Source organism: Rhinolophus sinicus, chromosome 1 (genome assembly GCF_057876585.1).
Source record: "Rhinolophus sinicus isolate RSI-liver-muscle chromosome 1, RSI-T2T, whole genome shotgun sequence".
NCBI lineage: Eukaryota > Metazoa > Chordata > Mammalia > Chiroptera > Rhinolophidae > Rhinolophus > Rhinolophus sinicus.
The window spans coordinates 11,641,576-11,662,236 of record NC_142501.1 but is presented as its reverse complement, the minus strand read 5'-3'; the positions used below and the strand labels follow the sequence as shown (position 1 = coordinate 11,662,236).

Below are 20,661 nucleotides of genomic sequence, written 5' to 3'. Positions count from 1 at the left end.
CTTTGAAAATTTTGAATAGTAATTATTTTTTTATCAGATGTGTCTTTTTCAAATATTTTCTCCCATGCTGTGGCTTGCCTTTTCATTCTCTTGACCAGGTACTCCTATACGCTTTTAGTGAGAAGTAGTTTATTAGACAATATCAAGCAAAATGGAACATGCATAACTTTTGACCTTGCAATTTTGTTTGTAAAAATATTTGGGATACACACCCAAAAATATAGGTGCATAGATGTTTATAACAGTATTGTCTGCCTTCCAGAAAGAGAAACCATAGGAAGAGCAATAGTATAGTCCCTTAACTATTGCCTCGGATAGGAAGAGATGTGTATGGTGTAATATCATGTAGCCAATGAAAAGAAAGAATATTATTGGAAAGAGCTCCAAGATACATGAGTTTTAAAAAGTAAGGCCTGGAACAGTGTTTTCAGTAGATCACCTGTTGTAGAGGGCTGGAGGGAAGTAATCAATCTAAGCTCCAGTTTATAAATGCAAGAGGAAAAACTTTCAAGAACACGCAACAACCCACAAGAGGGGTTTTTCCATCTAGTGAGGGGAGAATTGGGACATTTTTAGTCTCCATACTTTCAAACTGACTTTTTTATGTTTATGTGTTACTTCTGTAAAATAAAGCCAATATTTTAAAAAGTATGTTAATGTATCGGAAGCAATGAAAATGAAAAAGAAGAAACAAAAGCAAATATCTATTTATTATCACAATAAAAGCAAACAGAGCCACTAAGACAAGGATTCTCAGATCTGATCAAATAGTTTTTAATGCAACTCTAGTCTGTTTTCAAGATACATGACTGTCATGCGGGGTCTCTGGTCCCACTCCCCACACAAGAACGCAGGATATCACGAGGCCAAAAAGGAACACCCACGGAGCCATGGATGGGGGTTCATACTACTATAGTCTCATTGGTGGCTGGGTTGGAGACACAGGAAGCAGGATCCACACGATCCGCAATCTGCCGTCCGCTTCTCTGCCAACCAACCAACTCCCTAGTGTAGCCACAGCAGTTATATTAGTGGCTAATGGCTAAGTAACAGCTGGTGGCCATCTAATAACTGAGCCAGCACCTTTCCATGTGAGGCCGAGAGCCTGGAAACTGCTCTCTGGGACTCTGTCTCCACAACACCCCAAACAAAGGACTTGAAAGTTGAAAATAATGGGATGGAAAAGACATATTAGGCAAATGCTAATAATGATAACACCACCACAGCGCAGGGAGCACTATTAATATCAGATTAAACAACATTTAAGGCCAAGTGTATTAAATAGGACAAAGAAGGATATTTACAACCACAACAAAATAACAATCCTTGAAGATATAATGATCACAAACCTTTTAAAATCTAACAGCATAGGACAATCCATCAGGCAAATCCTTATAAATATGAGAGAATTTGATAAAACTGAAACCCCAGTTGGAAAATTTAATGCATTTGTTTCATACTCGTATTTGGAAAATCATATAAATAAAATAAATTTATAAGGATGCAAGGGGCTAGGCCAAGTACAAGGCACACAGCAGATATTCAATAAATGTGTAAATGAATGAGAGGAATTATATGAGCTGACAAATAGCATATAAATTTATGCCAGGCACTTTACTCTCCTAGTCCTCCTGGCCACTTTACAAGATAGGCACGATTATCATCCCATTTTGCAGATGAGAAAACAGAGACACAGAGGGGTTGGGAACTTTCCTAAAGATAGGGAACCCACACACTCTAGCTATAGAATTGGAGATATTACTGTCTTCACTCTACTGCCTCTGGAAAGAACTTATATGAAAACAGTAATTAACAAGTGAGTTATATAGATCCAGGGCAGGAGCCAGGGGATGGATCAGAGCGAGAACGCAGACTCCAGAGACTCAGATGAGCCGGGGGAGTGGCCACACCTGTCCAGGCCTGAGGTCATTCCTGGGTGGTGTTGCTCCTACAGTGGCTTCCTTGCTGAAAAGCAGGGTTGTACCTGCTCCTTCACATTGGACTGGCAAAGGCACTTGGCCAGGATATTATAATCTGAGCACCACCTTCCAGGAGTGAGAACATGTCCCGGGGAGAGGAGACAATAATCACCCACCTGCTAAGGACCAGGAGCCCCTCAGTGTATCAGGAGGATGGGGTCACATCTCCTTGGGGCTCCCCTAAGTTCAGGCAGCAAGGCTGCCCAGAGGAGAGTTGGGGGACTGGCCTGTGCTTTGAGGGAGATCCACTGATTTCACGGGGGCTGGGACTTCAGGGTGGGCACTTGTGACTCCAGGAGGGAGGCAGTGATTCTGGAATGAGGGGAGGCCCAGAGGGGAAACGCGCGAAGCAGACGATGCCCCTTTGAGTGGAATGAGTGCCAAGTCTGCAGTGGTGACATAACCAGATGGCACGATGCTGTCCTCAGGGCCCCCAGAGGCAGTGGGCAGAGCTATGGGGCTGTCCGGGTCCTGACCACCCACCATCGGCCCAGGAGCAGGAGGGGCAGGGCCTGCCTCTGATTCCAGGGAAGGGCTGCCCTTAGCCTCTGGGCAGGGCTTCCTCTCCACACCTGCGGCCTGGCCTTGTTTCATCACCTGGGCTAGTGGGACCAGCTGCACCTGCCCCGCTGCAGGCAGGAACATGTACTCTAGGGACCCTGGAGGCAGCGGCTTCAGACTCATGCTCATCTGTGTGGAAGCCTCCTGGCCCACGAGGTCAGGCAGGGAGAGGCTGTGGGGTGGCCCCAGGTAGGGGCCATTGAAGTCGAAGCCAGAAACCTGGCTCTCAGGCCTGCTTGACGGAGCTGACAGGCAGGGCTGGGGGCTGGGGGGCGGCTCCGTGGGGAGGTCCGAGGCAGCCAGTGCTGGGTCAGGCTCCGACGGTGAGTCATGGGCACATTTCAGGTCCTCTGTGGTGAGAGGGGACACCTCACACTGCCCGTAGTCTACATGGGACACCCTGTGGGGAGAATAGGTACAGACATGTTGGGACAACCTTGGGCAGATAACTCAGCTCAGGCACCAGGGGCTGTAAAGCAGGGGCCTCTACAGGCGCCTGAGCCCACCAGCTCACAGAGAGCACAGAGCAGGGCACGTTGGTGTGCAGGCCCAGAGCAGACAACCGCACTTTCCTTCTGTCTCCTGTGGGGCTGCCTTCCAGCCCCCACGGTCTTGTTCAAGGTCTTCCTCTGCCCAGTATGGCCGCTCAGCCCCTGCTCCTTCACATGTGCCCAGCCTGTGCATGCTCAGTCATTCCCTCGTTCCCCAAGTCCCCCAGGATACAGTCCCCTCTTCTGAAGGCTCGTGGTGAGCCGATGGCACAAGAGCTAACCATGAGAGTGTGCAGCCCCGCAGCCACCCTGAGAGGCAGCAGGGCCCGAGAGCTCATCAGCTCCAGTCTCCCGCCTCTGCTCAAATCTGAGCTATGGCCCTTGCACACCTGGGAATCAGGAAGGTCTTCCCCATGTCCAAATGGGAGCCCCTTGCGTTAGGGCAAGCCACCTCATGGATCCCTTCATACTGAGTCACAGGCCAGAGGCCATCTCCACCGAGCCACCCTGCCACCTCCCAGGGAGCAAGACCCAGACACTCACCTCTCCAGCCCAGGGAAGCCGCTGCCCCATGGTCCCTTCTGTGAGGGCCTCCTGCTGGTGAGGGCCGCCATGCTGTCTGGGAGCCAGAGCCCCACACTCCCGTTCTGGAGGGGAAGGACATTTGTGCCCGTGAGTGTGGGGCCAGGAGACAGTGACGGTGGGGTGAGGGCTGTGGGGCTGACAGGGGATCAGTGAGCCCTCAGACATGGGAGGAATCTCAGCCTGCTCAGGACAGGCCGCAGCCTCGTGACACCAGGAAGGGGTCGCCAGAGAGGGTCAGGGCTTCCCTGGGATCCTCCACTCCAGCATCTGAGGACAGGGAGCCTGTCCCGGTGAGCCTGTCATCTGGGTTGTTGCTGCCTTCATGCTCGACCCCTGCTCGTCCCACACTGGCCTTGGGACCCTCCACAGGCAGAGCTGGTCCTGCCTGACCAAAGGGCTCCCTTCCCTCTGTGGCCATCTCAGCGCACGTGCCGCGCCCCCAGCCTCATTGCACATCTGCTCCGTTCCCTTCATGAAGGGTCATGTCTCCCCCCCACATGCCTTCTGCCCTCAGTGACTTTTCCCACCTGGCACCACCCTGATCCCTCAAATCTCAGCTCTGCTGTCCTGTCCTCAGGGAACCAACGTGCCTCCCACCACCCCACCCTCCTCAAGTCTCTCCCCTGCTCCACGTGGGCCCTGACAGCCAGGGCATCTTTGCATCTGTGGGGCCCCGGGGTCTGCAGGGCTGAATTTGCAGGTGCTGGCCCAACTCTTAGAGCTTCCCAGCCCATCCTGGCCACCGTTGCTGAATCTCAAAGCCCCCAGGAAGGGGAAGAGGACAGGGCATGGGGACATGGGTGCAGGAGGACAGGAGCCCCGACCACCCACCACCCTCATAGCCAGATCCTACCTGGAACAGTTGGCTCTTACTGGGGTTGGGGATTTTCTCCTCCCACTTCCGGTTCAGCCTGGAAAGAAAGCAGGGAGCTGAGAGCTGCCAGAGACCTCAGGACAGCTGCCCATGCTCGTGTACACAGGGGAAACTGAGGCTCAGGGAGAGAGCAGGATTTCCAAGAACCCGCAAGGACTGGGTGGCAGAGGGAGCAGATGTGGGACCAGAAGTCCCCCTGGGGTCCTGGGTACTCCCACCCATCATGAAGTCCCCTTACCTGTACCCGTACGTGCCACAGAATTGGAGGGCCAGGAGTAAGGTGAGGGTGGTGACCACCAGGATGAGCCCCAGGACCCACGTGGGCAGCACTTCGGGCAGCCAGGGAGAAAACATGAGTGTTAGCACCTGGGGAGGGACAGGCTGGAGGCTCAGGAGGTGGGGGCGGGTGCGGCCTGGTCAGTGTCCCCCCAGCCCAGCCTGCTCTGTGCACATGCAGTGCTCCAGAAGCTCACTGCCTCGGAGGGTACAGAGGGGCCAGACAGGGGCCTGAAGAAGAGGGCACGGTCTGTACCCCACACACAATGTTTGAGTGTGGAGAGGAAACAGTGGGGTAGATCCTTTCCAGGAGCAGGAGGTGCCTGGGGGAGACAGTGACTGCAGCCCATGGAAACTAGGGGGACTTCCTGAAGGAGGCAGCATATAAGCTTGGCCTGGAGCAACAGAGAGGATTGGAGAGGCAGAGATGGGCAAAACCATGCTGGCGGAGGAAGCAGCTGGTGCCAAGGCCTCTCAGGACCCCACCCTTCGTGCTGGGCAGCCTGGAGCCCCTCAGAGGCTGGGCCCCTCCAAGAGGCCCTGGTGTTCTTCCCTCGGGCCCAGCAGGCCAGCTCTTCCTTCTGCTTCATCATGCCCATCTCCCTGGGGCTCGTCCCCTGGGAAGGCTGCTGGGACTGGGGCGCCTGCTGCCAACACCTCCTCCATTCTCTCTCTGCAACTACCTCCTAGCCCAGACTTGTACTGTCTCCTGGTGGCCACTGTGGTGACACGTGAGGGACAAATGAAAGGAGCAAGTGCAGGGAAATGAGGAAGATTAAGAATCGAACCAAAACCTTCCCATCTCAGACCCCTCCTGTAGCTCCTGATGTTTGCTACCATGGTAACTGGAAATTTGGGCTGATGGTCACTGGGTAGTGGCCGCCACAAAGGCTATCAAACCATGGTCATATTAATAGAGGGCTAAGGTCCCGTCTGAGGAAGGACGGCTGAGGAGACCTGCTCTTCTCTGCTCCCTCAAGACCTTGCCTTAGGTCTGTGTTGCACACCCGGTGTCACTAGTGACACATGGGAGGGAAGGATGCTGTGCTGGGATGGGGCCACATCTCTGTGCCCACATCACCCCTGTCCCTTCCCAGCTGGGCTATAGCAAGAGAGTTGAGTGGAGATCGGGGAGACATACCCCACTCAGTGTCCCAGGAGCGCTCTTTACTCCACTCGCTCCAGATCCCATTGTAGCCATCGTGGGTCCTGACCCTCACTCTCGCCTGGTACGTGGTGGAGGGCTCCAGAGGTGGCAACGACATGATATGTGTGTTCTCGAGGGACTCCGTCTTGCTCTCCTGTGGGAGCAGGGGTATCAGCAGGCGTGCTGAGGCTGAGGCAACTTTCAGGCTGATGTCAGCACAGCTGCAACCCTCCCCCCTCAAACCCAGGTCTGTTACCCATCAGCCCCAGATTACGCTCAGACCCCAGGTCTCAGACAGGAGCAGTCCCACCATGGAGGACCCTTCCTAGGCATACACCAGGGAGCAGTCCGGATGGGACCGGGTATCACACCTCTTGCAGGCACCCCTATGACAACACTGAGGCCCAGAAGCCCTGACAGGGTCACTATGTCCCACCCACACCTTGATCCCCTCCACCTCCCAGCTCCTTGGGGCCGCCTGGACCACAAGTCTGACCCTCCCAGGAATGCGGTGCAGGGTGACTGACTCTAGACTCTGAGACAAGGGTTCAGGAGGCAGGTGGCCCAATTTCAGCCTCACCACTGACCCACCCTCTCCTGGCCTCAGTTTCCCCATTTCCAGCCTGAGGGTCAGGGGCTGGCTCCACCGTTTCTGGTCTGATTTCTGTAGAGCCTGAGGTTCTACACACAGATCAGAGGGTGACCAGGGGTGGGATCCAGAGACTGAGCCCCTCGCTGGAGCCCTGCCCGTTTCACCAGGAGCTGTTCTGCTCCTAGCGTCTGCACAGTTGTATTCCGGGTTAGATTCCTCCGAAGTAATGTCCCCTTTATGACATTTGAAAGCCCTTCATCCAGCATCTCTCGGCCCTCCCTGCCCTAACGTCCATCTATGATCCCTTTGCAATTCTGAGTTACATGTGTTCATTTTGGCCGAGTCACAGCATCCGCTGAGCCTTGGTTCCTTCACCAAGGGAAGGGACAGGGACCTGCTGACCACACAGGTCATGATCACCAAGTCCCAGTGGCGTCCCTGACTCGTCACCTGTGAAGCCAGGTCCTTGGCAGGCTGTGCCCGCCTGTATATAGACTCCCACCCCTCAAGCCCAAGCCCCGCCAGGCCACACCCCCCACACTCAAGCCCAGCCAGGCCACACCCCTCACCTCCCATGAGGCTGTGTCCTGCTTGTACTGGACCTGGAAGGTGTGCTTTATGTGCCGTAAGAACTTTGCCTGTACCTCCCAGCTCAGGCTGTAGCCGTCTCTGCCCTTGGTCACGTTGAGTGTCGGGGGAGCCAGGTGGACTGCAGGAAGCAAAATCTTCAGGGAACATTGTTCCAAACTTCCCTCCCGTGGAACATTCCTTGTGTTCCATGCTGGTCACAGGTGCTGTCTCCCCTGGCCATGGGCCCCAGGTCCCGCCCATTTCGGGGACTTAACCCCACTTCACTATGTCATCCATTGTGACCTGAGCAGCCCTGTTCTTGGTTGACACTGAGTTACACCTGTTTTGTAGTCTTGCAACCCACAGGATGGGTTACTGCTAGTGTTTACGTGAAGACAAAATCACCATGATGGACTCTATCCTGGAGTAGTGACTCTCTAGGCTCTGCTAGCCACGTCAGTCGGCATGGGTTAGTTCACTGAATTCTAACAACCCTAAGCGTAGGTGCTGTCAGCTTGTCACATTTTACAGACGGAGAATCTGAGCCAGAACCATGAAGTGCCTTGCTGAGGACACCAAGCTGGCTGCCTGTGACACACAGCAAAGACTGGGTGGGAGACGTGGTCATCCTGATCAAGTGGGGGAGCCTTCGCACGGGGCCCTTGCTACATAACAGGAACCAGGGTTATCACCCTGCAAGGAACTGCAGCTTGTTTTCACACACCCTCGTCCCCAGCTGATGAAGGAACTCATGGGTCAATTGTTAAAGACTGAAAAGCTGCATTAGAAGAGGACTTTAGAAACTGGAATGAGAAAAACCCAATCAGGGACTAGAAGGAGAATTTGGCGGGAGTTCCGGGAGGGCCTGGCCGGCGGCAGGAGCTTTAGCGAAGAGGTGGCAGCGCTGGACAGGAGAGCGCAGCCAGAAGAATGGAGGAAACGGTGTTGAGGACGTGCTCCCGGGGATATCAATTCCACGTTCCTTCATATTATTTGCCAAGGTCATTGTTGCAATATTGCTTCTTGAGAACTTCAAGAAGAGATTCTAATTATTTTGTTCACTTTGTTCACTGGCCTGCGTTTTGTTGAACGTGACAAACGTGAGCATGAGCCATAGGGAACCCTGAGTTATAGGGGTTACACAGTGAAACACTGCCATCCTGAGACCGCATCCCCCTTAGAAGGCTGGGGGCAAACTCACTGTTGTCTGAGCTCTTTATCAATTTCTCTTCGTCCTTTGGCCGAACGGAGATGGTGTACAGGCTGTGGTTCCAGGGGTCGGGCACGGGAATGTGGCATCGCTGCCGGACGTAAGGGCCGCTCGCCTTCTCCATCAGCACTGGGGAGCATTCTTGCTCCCTGAGGATCACGGCAGAGGTGAGGGCAGGGGGAGGCAGGGACGACAGGAGGGATGAGACCTGGGGATGAGCTGTAGCTACTGTGGGGCTGGGGGTCCCCAAAGCACTGGTGGCCTGGAGAGGGCAGTGCCTAGGGGAGGGGAGGCACAGAAGAGGGGACACTCACCCTTCAGCGTGGGGGCGGGACTTGTAGAAGAGGGTGAAGGAGATGGAGCTGGTCACCTCAGACCTCACTTCCCAGGAGCAGCTGAGCACGGTGTCCCCGTCGAAGAAGCACTGGAGGTTCTGGGGCAGGGCCTTGTCCCCTGGAAATGGAGACAGTCCCTCACTCATTCCCTCCTTCATTCGTTCCCTAGCTCAGTGGCTGCCCAGCATGAGATTCAGCACCGAAAGATGAAGGGCTTTGGGGCCCCAAAGACCAGTGGTTAAACTTCAGCCTGACCCTGCCCACTCTGTGACCTCAGGTCAGAGAGTGGAATCTGTGGACTGCCTTCCCCCCACGTAAAACCAATCAGCATCTAGTGTCAGTGTTGGGGGACTTGACACAAGAATGGTGGTTTGTCTGCACGTAGTACAGCTCATGAAACACAGCTGCTCGTACCACCATTGTGATGATCGTTGTAATTATTTCTGGCCAGAAAGTTTGCAGGCCCTGGGGTCCAGGCTGAGCAAGATGCTGCTGCTGCCTCTGCAGAGTCACCGAGGGGTGGGGGGGTGCGGCGGGGGTGGAGTGGGGTGGAGTGTGGTGGAGGGGGGGTGGGGGCCCAGGGAGGCGACTGTAAACACATGGCACAGAAGGGTGTAGGAATCCGCAGTGTGGGCCCCTGACCCCTTGTGTCCAGGCTGTAATGAGCTGCCCTCCCCACAGAGGGCCATCAGCCCACTGGGTCCATTACCTGCTGGGGAGTCCCAGAGAACCTCTGGGCTCCACTGGCTGGGCCGTCCTGAGAGCCCCGAGCCTGGGCCCAGCCGGGTGCGCACTCGGGCCACGTAGGTGCTGCTGGGCATGAGTTGCTTTTGCCCCAGGGTGACGTTTGGAGCGGTGGTGTAGAGCGTGGGGGCATCCTGTTGGGAGAGAGTGATCGCTGGAGCAGGTGCCCGCTGGGCCGGGTCATTGTGGGCTCTGGGCCGAGCGGGCTGACGTCCCTACCTCCCAGGAGTCCTGAAGCCGCCTGTAGACCACCTCAAACTGCAGGTTTGACAGCCACTGGTTCTGGGAAGCGCTGAGGGCCACACTCCAGGTCAGCAGGAGTTGGTCCCCGGCAGCACTGACGTGGAGGTCCTGGGGTGCGGGGGGCTGCACTGCAGGGAGAGGAAGTCACGTTCTTGGTTAAGAGCCTGCGAGCCCTCTGTGTGGACGTTCTTGGGTTCCAGGCCCAGCGGTGCCCTGACCAGCTGAGTGACCTTGGACAAGACCCCACTCCTCTAGAGGCCTTAGGACCTTCATCTGCCAAATCATGGGGATTCAGTGTGACCGGGAATAAGGCTGTGCGGGTCGCTGTGCACATATAGTCTAAGCTGGATACAAGGCCCTGGCAATTAATCTCTAAATGCAGCCCCCCTGTCCCCACATCCCCACTGCCAGGATGCAGCCTGCGTGGCCTCCTGCCAGCACAGGGCCCTGTGGCTCATGTGACTCCCTCTGTGCTCCCCACCCTCCTCCTTCTGGTTTCCACCTGCCCAGAGTCCGGCACCTCTCAGCGTGCAGCATAAAAATGTCTTCTCCCTACAGTCTCAGGCCTCCCCGGGGCCCACTGTCCACACAGGGACCATCCTTGGCCAGGGACCCCAGGCCTCACCGTGCTGGTTTGGAATAATGGTGAGCTGGGTGTCCAGAGGCCTGTCTGGTCGGAATGAGAAGTAATCTCTGTCCGTATTTGTAAAAGACTTTTGGGGAATGACGCATTTTCTGGGCACACAGGGGAGAGAAGGGCAGTCTGACCAGAGCATGTTGTCACTGAGGTCACAGGACACTGGTTTCCGGGGGCCCCTGCCAGGAGAGGACATGGGTTAGTCCAGAGTAAAGAAGAATCACACATTCATAGCATTAATAGGTGTTCCCTTGTGTGAGGCTTTGTCTGGGGCCAGTGGGCCTGGCTGTGAACAAAACACGCATAATGCAGAGCAAACATCTTGACGGAGGGAGACACACATGAAACAACTGAATAAAATAGGTCGTGTGTCAAACGGAGGCAACTTTATGTAGACAAGTACACAGGGAAAGGGGAGGTGGAGTACAACCAGACATGGGTGTCCGGGGAAGGCAATGTGAGCATGTGACATTTGTCCCGAGGCAGAGTGTGAGACCAGAGAGGCACAAGTGGGAGTGACTGTCCTGGAGGTCAAGTGGGAACGGTGGGTCACCGGTGCCAGGTGAGGCCAACGAGTCAGGTAGAGAGGCTGAAGATCGAGCTTTAGGTTTAGCAACGTGAGATCACAGGTGAACTTGACTGGTAGAGGTGAAATTCTTATCAGAGTGGGATTAAGGGGGTAGATGGGAAAAGGTAGAGGAGTGTCCCCACAAAGGGAGGCAGAGGATGGGCCCCAGGAGGAGGACACAGGGCAGGAGGCACCACGAGCTGCAGCCCTGCTTGGTCTCTGTAAGTAAGTGGGGGTTGGGCCCCGTGGTTCAGTGACTGGGAATGCTCCTGCCAGAGGGCCCATCGATGGCACAGGGTGAATGGGGACCATGGTGGCAGCGATGTCCTTGAGCAGCAAGACCAGATGGGACCCCGGCTGCAGCCTCAGACTGGATGGACAGGAAATCCCTCAGGCAGATCCAGGGAGGCTGCAGACTTATGCGCCTGCAGGGAGAGCGTGCAGGGGGCTGGGGCTTCTCTTCGGGGGAGTCTGGTGTCCCAGTGCAGGAGAAGGCAGGTCACAGCCAAGGGTAGGAGGTGGGGTGGTGGTGAGGAGGGTGGAGAAGGGAAGACGGAGGCTCCCAGAGAGCAGGACAGCGCTGAATGGCCATGCTGTGGGTGTGACAGCTGGCTCCTCCCTAGGGCAGCCCCTGAGAGGGCTCCCCAAACCTGTGACACCAGCTGTGTAATTATTTCTATTACTGTGAGTTACATTCTCACAAGACGCCAGCATGGTGTGAGGCACCTGCCCAAATGGCATATGTCCCAGAGACCACGTAAGGAGCAAAGACAAACCCCTCACTCTGGAGGTGGCAGGGCCTCGGGGAGGGCTGGAGCCCAGGCCTGCAGGCCACACACAGGGAGCTAGCCACTGTGTGGCCGGGGAAGGACCTCAGCTCCAAGGTCTCGGTTTCCTCATCTGTGAACTGGGCATCTTATGCCCTCCCTGCCCACCTCTCAGTGAGGATGACCTAAGATGGACTTGTGTGGGGCGATTTTGTGAAGTTGTGACAAAATAAGGGGAGATTATCACCATCATCAACAACATTAACGCAACGCTCGTCCTGGAAGCCCCGGCATCAGACGCTACTGTGTTTCCCCGAAAATAAGACCTAGCAGGACCATCAGCTCTAACGCGTCTTTTGGAGCAAAAATTACTATAAGACCCGGTTTTATTTTACTATAATATAAGACCGGGTTTTATATAACATAACATAACATAACATAACATAACATAACATAACATAACATAACATAACATAACATAACATAACATAAAACATAACATAACATAAAACGTAATACCGGTCTTATATTAATTTTTGCTCCAAAAGATGCACTAGAGCTGACTTTCCAGCTAGGTCTCATTTCAGGGAAACAGAGTAGCACCCGGGCCTGGCAGGTCACCTGACGGAGCAGGAGCCCCTTGGCAGAGTCCCCATCCTCCGTCCTCCATGCAGCCCCACCCGGCAGGCACAGCCCCACACAGCAACGCCCTCCCTGCCGTCCAGCCCCTGGGCCCCAGGGTCACTCACTCATTGAGCCTGCGGTGGAGGGTCACGTTGATGAGCCGCTGGGCGTCCTGGGTGGCCGCCCACCTGCAGGTGATGTGGCTGGTGTAGTCGTTATGGCAGTGCAGGGTCTGCATCGGGACCGTCCCTGACCCGGGAGAGGCAGGAGGGGGTCACACCTCTCCCCTCCAGGTGTCCCTGTCACCACCCCTGGCTGCCTGGCACTGGGGAGGAATCTCCCAGAATCCTTTAGAGGCTCCTGGCGGGCCGGGGCCTGAGGGCGTGAGGGTGCTGGCTGTGGACCCTCTGTCTGGAGAGACACACACTCTTCTAGCTGATTCGCAGTATGTTTCCTGAGCCCCTGCCGTGCCCTGCTCCTGGAACAGGGGCCCTGCCACCCCAGGACAGGGATGTGCCCCAGGCACAGGCCCTGCCCTGGACCCCCAGGTGCAGCCTGGGAGGAGAGGCACCAATGTACCCCTGAGAGGCGATGGGCAGAGCCCTGCTCTGGGACCGCCCCACCCTGGTCCTTGGTCAGCTGCCAGGCCTGATGGTTGGAAAAGGGAACCATCACCATGGTGATCAGAGAAGTCACGTTCTCTGGGAGCCCTTGGGGAGGGGGGTGCATGGGCCTCAGGAGCGTCCCAGCTGGGCCTCCAAGCACGAAGGGGTTGCTGGGGCTGAAGCAGGGAGAGACTCCCAGGCCAGGGGCCCCAGGGAGGTGGGAACTGGTCACGGCCAGTGTCAGAGGAGCAGCGTTTGAGGGAGAAGGAGGGGCAGAGAAAAGGCTGGAAGGGCCGGCCTGGAGGTCAAAGGCTTTGAATGACACACTGAGAAATGTGGGCAGGAAGGGACACAGAGGACAAGGACTCTAGAGGAGGCCTGAGGAGAATGAGCAGGAGTGTGGGAGGGGGGATGGGGAGCCAGGAAAGAGCAGGGAGAGAGAAGAAATGAGGAAAGGGAAGGGAGGGAGGCAAGGCCAGAGCTGCCAGGGTCTGGGAGCTTCCCAGGGGATATTTTGGGGATGGGCTGGCCCGGCCCAGGGGGCCCAGCAGTGAGGAGTGGGTAGGGAAGGGGAGGAAAGGGGAGAGAGCAGTCGGGCTCACCTTGGGCTCCTGCCACACTGGGCCCCCAGCACAGGGCCAGCAGGGCTACGGGGGGCAGCCATGGGGTCAGTGCCATGTCCAGGTCAGCTGGATGAGCAGGGGCCAGCAGAGGGTTCTGGCTGTGGGCCAGGGGCCAGGCCTATCTCACCAGCTCTTGTGGTCTTCCACCCACTGCTGTTCCTTCTTCAATGCTTGAGGGGGGAGATATGGAAGAGGGTCAGGCCACCCACCTTTCTCTCCATTCCCATGGGCACAGCCAGTGGTGAGGGAGTGAAGGCTCTGATGCCAGAGAGGCAGGAGGCCTGTGCTCCAGTCCCTGCTGTGTCCTCAGCTGGGACCCTGGGTTAGTGCCTTCTCCTCCTGGCCTGGGGGGTCTGCTCACCTGCAGCTTTATAGCGGTCACCAGGGTATTGGAGTGAATTCTGTGTGTTCACAAAGTCTGCTATGGGAATACTGCCCGTGTGCTTTGCATAAAGCTCTTTAAGTGGTTTTGGTGGATAAGTTTTGGGGAACTACCTCCAACAGATGGAGACTTTCATCTCCCTGATCCTATGGATGCGCGTGTGCGCAGACACACACACATGCGCACATGCGTGCACACACGGGCACGCACACACATGCACACACATGCACACATTGAGCCACACTCAGCCAACACCGTGGACTCCGTGTCTCCTGCCCATTTCATCCTGTCTCTTCCCTTTTCTGTGCAGGAGGCTGAGCCTTTTGCCTTCCCTGACATGCTATGAAAAGAGCAGTCAGGTGTCTTGGCTTCTTTTCTTCCTCAAAATGTCTAAAACCTACAAAACACATAAGCACACACCCACACAGAGGCGTGCGGACCCCCGCAGAGGAACTAAGTGCCCCACAAGATCTCTTACAAACCTGGAGGATGCTGAGCTGGTCCCTGACCCAGGGATGACTCTGCTTCTCCTGGGAGCTTCTTCCCAAAAGAAGGAGTCCAGTCCTTCCCTATCAGCTAGGTTTGTGGTTGCCTGGCAGTTTTCCAGATTTAGATTAATAACATCTTGTTTAGCAATACATGGTAAACCTTTAAGGAAAAACTAGGGAAAGATTAATATAGAATTCGGTGTAAGGTTATCTCCTTCCTCAGGAAGAGGGTAGGAAGGAGGACCCATTGAGATAGAGTTTGCTAGGGGGCAGCGGGGGAGTTTGCAAGGGGGCAAGGTGTAGGTACAGAAAATGGTCCTTTTTGTACACCATCAGCATCCATCCTCAACTCTCTCCCCCTTTCTCTCCGTCCAGGCAAACCTGCAATCTTGACTGACTCTAACTCTTCACCCAGCTGCCCCCGCACAGCTGAACCAAACCACTCCAACCAGTCTCACTTTAAGTTCCTGAGTATGATCCAGAAGTGCTCCCCAACCCCACATGACATTTCCCCAGGCCCTTGGCTCTCTCCATTCCCCTTCTCCTAGGAGGTGATTTCGCACCTTCTCTATTCCCCTTATACCTAAAATCCCACTGTACCTGTTCCCACTCTCAGCCTCCGCCTGCTTTCTCCCTCACTGGGGAAATGGGTCAGGAAAAAACAAAAGATCCCGCCCCACAGATTCCCATCATGAGCTCTTGTACCTACACACTTCCCTTACCTTCTGCCGTCAATGCGCGCTCCATGCTGCTCTGCAAAGCCGCCACCCACCCACCTTCCCCAGCTAACGCACAGGCTCCATCCAGGCTGGCCGACTCAATGCCACGGCTCCACAAATCCTCCCTCCTTTCTCTCTCCCGGAGCTTCCGTTTGAGCCTCATTGTTGGATTACTGCCGTGAGCTACCACCACACGCTGTAATTGCTTCCTTCTTTGAAAGAACACTTTTTCTCGGTTCCATTTCCTTCTACCATCTCCGTGTTATTTCTCTTGTCTTCTTTGCAGTAAAACTCCTTCAGATTTTTTGCACTCAGCACCCACCTTTCTCTCCATCCATTCTGTCTTTACGTCTACTCGTATTAGGATTTTGCCCCCTCCAGCAACCGCTTCTTACCACCCTCACTGCCAACACGGTGGCCCAAGTCACCACCATATTTCATCTAGGATTGTGAGAAAGCCTCCTGAGATTTCCCTGTTTCCATCCTCGCCTCCCCTCATCATCTATTCATGGAAGCCATAAGCAGATGCCAATAAAAACTATCCAATGGTTCCCCTGTTACTTAGAGTAAAAGCAAAGTCCTTCCAGTGGCTTATAAAATCTAGCCCCCTGTTGCCTCTTTGATCTCCTTCCCTACTACTCCCCTCCTAAGTCACTGTGCTCTAGCCCCACTGGCCTTCTGGGTGTTCCTCACACACTCCAGGCATGTTCTTTCCTCAGAGTCTTTGCACTGGCTGTTCCCCCTGAATGGAAGGTTCTTCCTTTAGATAGCCACATATGTGCCTACTTGCCTTGCCTCTTTCAAGTCTCTGCTCAAACAGCACCTCCTCAATGAAACATGCCTTGACCCACTTCCACCTTCCTCCAAATTCTGGTGTCCCTTACACCTTATAGTACATATTATTGTCTAACACACTATACAATATACTTTTCTTAATTTTTTTTTGCATTTGTTTTTCTTCCTCCCCACTAGCTCCATTTCTTTCCATCACCTTCCTCTCCTCCACATGTTCTGTAAGGGCCAAGACTGTTTTATCTTCTCTTTTCACTGATACATCTCAAGTACCTAGAGCAAAGCTCAATACATATTTGTGAGATAAATAAATTTCTTAATATGAGTGATATTTCCTAATGCTAAAGGGGTCGATTCACCAAGAAAACATAACAATACCAAAATAAGTACACTCTTCATTTGAAAATTTTAAATACACGAAGGAAAAACTGACAGAACTGAAATGAGAAACAGACAAATCTACAATGATAGTTGTAGGAGTAGATAGGAGGTTTCAACACTTCTCTCAATAATTAATAAAACAATGAGTTAAAATATATAAGACTAAAACAATGCTATCAACAAGCTGGATCTAATTGACATTTACTAAATACTCCACCCAACGAGAAAAGAATAAATGTTTTTCTCAAGTCATTCACCAAGATGTATTATATTCTATATCAAAAAACTAAACTTAATAAACTTGAAAGAGTTAGAATCATACATAGTGTCTTCTAATCAAATCATAGGTCAATAATAATTAGAGATAAATACCTGGAAAATCCCCAAATATTTAGAAATTAGACTTTTCTAAATAACCCTTGGGTCAAAGAAAGCATCACAAGGGAAATCAGAAATATTTTTAACTGAATGAAAGTGAAAGGCAATATATCAAAATGTGTAAGATGCAGTTAAAGCAACACTTAGAGGGAAACATGGCTTTAAATAATTATATCACAGAAGAAGAAAGATGAAATCACTGATCTAAACTTCCAACTTAAGAAGCAAGAAAAAAAGAGCAAATTACACACAAATAAGTAAAAGGTGGAAATAAGAGCAGAAATCAGTGAAATAGAAGAATAACTAGAGACAATTCCAATGCTGTTTGCTGTTTTCAATCAATAAAGTTTATAAACGTCTAGCTAGGCTAAAAGAAAAAAAGAGAGAGAGAGAGAGAGAAGACACAAATTACCACTATTAAGAAAGAAACAGAGGCATCACTACAGATTAAAAGAATAATAAGAGAATATAATGAGCAACATTAAGCCATTATTTTTGTCAACTTAGATAAAGTGGAAAATATTCTTAAAAGACACAAATTACCAAAACTAAATCAAGAAGAATTATAAAATTTGTATAAGCCTATATCTATTTAAAATGTTGGAGTTATAATTCAAAACACTGTCACAAAGAAAATGCCAGGCCCAGGTGGCTTCACTGATGAGTTCTAATAAATAATGTCAATTCTACACAAACTTGGAGGAGGGAGTACTTCCCAACTCATTTTATAAAGTCATCAATACCCTTTTAGCAAAACCAGATAAAGATACTACAAGAAAATAAAATTACAGACCAATACTTCTTATCAACACAGACACAAAAATCCTTAACAATATTATCAAGTTGAATTTGACAATATATAAGGAAGCTAATACACCATGACGACATGGGGTTTATACCAGATATGCAAGGTTGATTTGTCATTTGAAAAGCAGCCAATGTAATTTACTACGTTAACAGATTAAAGGAGAAAAATTACATGATCTCAATATGCACAAAAAAAGCATTTGACAAAATTCAATACCCATACATGATACAAAAAGAAAAACAAAAATCCTGCCAGCAAAGTAGGATTGCAAAATAATTTCATCAACCTGATAAAGGGCACTTATGAAATGGCTACAATTTCTCCCCCTAAGATCAGTGACAAGGCAAGAATGTCCACTCTCACCACTGCTATTAGACATTTTGCTGGAGATCTTAGCCAATGCAATAAATCAAGAAAAATAAGTAAAATGGATACACATTAATAAGGAAAAAGTAAAACTATCTTTATTCACAGATGATACTTATGTACACGGATAATTTTAAGGGATCTACAAAAAATAAAAAGCTATGACAACCAAGTGAACTTAGCAAAGGTAGAGGATACAAGGTCAATATACTACATTTGGGAGAAAGGAATGGGCGGTAGTCAAAGAGAGTCAGTGCCCTTATACAACTCTGGGCAAGGGATGACCTTCCCCTACTCCTAAATTGAGCTCATGAAGCCACATTGAGTTTTGAGCCTAAATAGAGCATATCTCAAAATTCCACCTTCTGCATCCCTGTTCTCTGTTCCACACCCCCCAGTATACACAGATACCTCCATACACCCAAACACACAAACACACACTTCTAAATCTATGTGTCAGAGCTAGAAGGGATCTCAGAGATTGTCAGCTCCAATGCTTCTATTCTAAAGATGGGGAGACAGAAGCCTAAAGTTAAGAGGGACTATTTTCCCTGTCAGCAACACCTTAGTGGCAAAGCAAGGGACAGAACACAAATATCTGACTCCTGAGCTGTCTCCTCCAACCTCTCATTCCAATACCTGACTGAGAGGCCAAGCCCTAACCTCCCCAAGTCCCCAGAACACACCTGCCCACTCAACACCCCCAGACTCTCCCTGTCCCTTCCATCCCAGTCTCCCCACATTCTCCGGCTCCCCATCTCACCCATCAGCCTGTCCCCAAAAGCCAGGCACACAGACCAACCTTCTGCTGGAGTCTCCAGATGGCAGCGAGTTTCTCATGCTTTTTATTTATGTTTCTTTAGGAAATGGAGAAGCAGAAAGCGGAAGTGATGCCCAGGCCGGTTTCTGCACAAGTGACTCCACAAGATCACCCAGCTTCTTAGAACTGTGGACACCAAGATATGATTTTGCAAATCTTCTTTCTGCCAGAAGTAGTTCTACCCCACTTTGTCTCCCTGTAAACTCCCACGCATCCTCTGTCAGCTCAAGTGCAAAGTTCCTCCACGCAGCCTTCCCTGATGCCCCAAGGGGTGCAGGGGGAGGTGGCTGCAATAACCAGAGCAGGTGAGAGCCGGGAGCCACATGGACCTGGGCTGGACCCCCACCTCCACTATTGCTCACAGTCACATGTGAGTGTTGCTATAGACTGAATCATGACCCCAAAAATTTATATGGTGAAACTCTAACCCCCAATGCAACTGTATTGAGGATAGGGCCTTCCGGAGGTAATTAAAGTTAAATGAGTCATAAAAGTGGCGTCCTCATCCCATAGGATTAGTGTCTTTATAAGAAAAGGCAATAATCTCTCTCTCTCTCTCTCTCTCTCTCTCTCTCTCTCTCTCTCTCTCTCTCGTTTCTTCCCCTGCTTCCTTCCTCTCTCCCTCCCCTTACCCTTCTGTCCACTTCATGAGGACACAAGGAAAAGGTGGCTGGAAAAGGTGGCTGTCTACAAGCCAGGAAGAGATCTCACCAGGAACTGAATCGGCCAGCACCTTCATCTGGGACTAAAAAACTCCAGGACTATGAGAAAATGAATTTCTACTGTTTTAGCCACACAGTCCAGGGTATTTTGTTATGTCAGCCCCAGCAAACTCAGACAGTGAGTTTATGCAAACTGCCTGCATGTGGCTTCTCCGAACCTCAAGCTCCTCCCTTGTGACTTGGAGATGGTCATCTACAAACCTCAGAAAGGTTTTGAAGGAATCCGATGAGATGATGCCTGCCATGTGATAACCCGCAACTATGTTTATTCCTCTTAGTTCCTCTTCTGCCCTGCACCTTCCCACACTGTCCTCAGTTTTCATGTCCACCCCCAACCTGTTAATACCTCTTTCTTTGGTTGTCTACACACGCCCTGGCACTGAGGTGGTACTCGAGCCTGTGTGGAATGAGTGAATGTATGGACGAATGGATGAACGAATGAGTCACTCCTTGAGGACAGAGACTCCAGAGCCCACACCCCCTCCTTTCTCTCTCGGGTTCTATCCAGCCAGGCCCAGGACTGGGCGCACGAATTGGGGACCCTCACCTGGTGCTACATGGAGCTCAGTGTAGTGTGTGGACCCCAAGGATGGGCACCCTGAGTCCTGCTGCTCCGAATTCAGACAGTGGTACCTGCCTTTTTCCTGGTGGGAAGAAGGGCACGGAGGAGGAGAGGGAAAGAGTGGGTAACTGCTGGCATTCTCTCCTGACGGTTCTTTGATTACTTCTTGCCAGTAAGGGCACACCTGGCCAGGAAGAGTGTACAACACTTCTTTCCTTGGTGGGGAAAGTCCTCGCCCAAGGACAGGACTGGGGATCAGCCTTTGGTGGGGGCACACGGAATGAAGCCCCCTTGGGGTCCTGCATTTTCTCTGGCACTCCTGCATGTATGTGACCACTGACCCGCGTGGAGAGAACATTCAGGGGTCCAGCGCCGGACATGATAGGTCTAAGCTGAATCCTGTCCCCAGCCTTCTTCCTCTCAGCTGCTCGGGACCCCCTTGTTGAGTTGACGACACAGGAAAGCACCAGACACAGGGCTGTCCCAGAGGAGCTCAGGTGTGTAGCTCCGTCTGGAGGTAGGTAGAGCAGAGGTAGAAAGATGAGCCTCAAAGGATGGCTGTTCCTCCATGTTGTCCACTCACCGCCACACCTGAAACCTCAGGGTTGGGAAGACTGACACGGGCGCAAGGTCTGCTGGGGGTGTCTGCTGCCTGCTTGCTCGGGAAGCTCCACGCTACCCCCCTCACCCACCAGGAAAGTGCCAAGAGACTCACACTGCTGGCGCCTGCCCGGAGGGGTGAAGGTCCATCTCAGCCTCCTGGCTCCCTGAAAGACAAGAGCGGAGTCCCCTAGCCAGGCTGCCATGAAGTG

The 20,661-nt window shown here is 52.4% G+C and overlaps 1 protein-coding gene across 2 annotated transcripts; it reads right to left on the bottom strand.

Moving 5' to 3' along the window:
• Positions 1 to 691: 691 nt before the first annotated feature.
• On the bottom strand, positions 692 to 18,689 carry LOC109439819 (cytokine receptor common subunit beta-like). Of its 2 annotated transcripts, XM_074326333.2 has the most exons (14): positions 18,548 to 18,689; positions 13,411 to 13,601; positions 12,329 to 12,452; positions 10,233 to 10,423; positions 9,584 to 9,735; positions 9,330 to 9,498; positions 8,600 to 8,738; positions 8,277 to 8,434; positions 7,075 to 7,214; positions 5,908 to 6,067; positions 4,729 to 4,819; positions 4,470 to 4,527; positions 3,575 to 3,678; positions 692 to 2,940 (listed from the first exon to the last, which is right to left on the bottom strand). In XM_074326333.2, exons 2-14 carry the CDS (start codon positions 13,484 to 13,486, stop codon positions 2,166 to 2,168), a joined length of 2,337 nt encoding a protein of 778 aa, XP_074182434.2. In that variant the 5' UTR covers positions 13,487 to 13,601; positions 18,548 to 18,689; the 3' UTR covers positions 692 to 2,165. The 2 variants fall into 2 exon arrangements, with proteins under 2 accessions (XP_074182434.2, XP_088652812.1); XM_088796686.1 differs by lacking the exons at positions 10,233 to 10,423; positions 13,411 to 13,601; positions 18,548 to 18,689 and having other exon boundaries at positions 2,026 to 2,940; positions 12,329 to 12,454.
• Between the last annotated feature and the right edge of the window lie 1,972 nt (positions 18,690 to 20,661).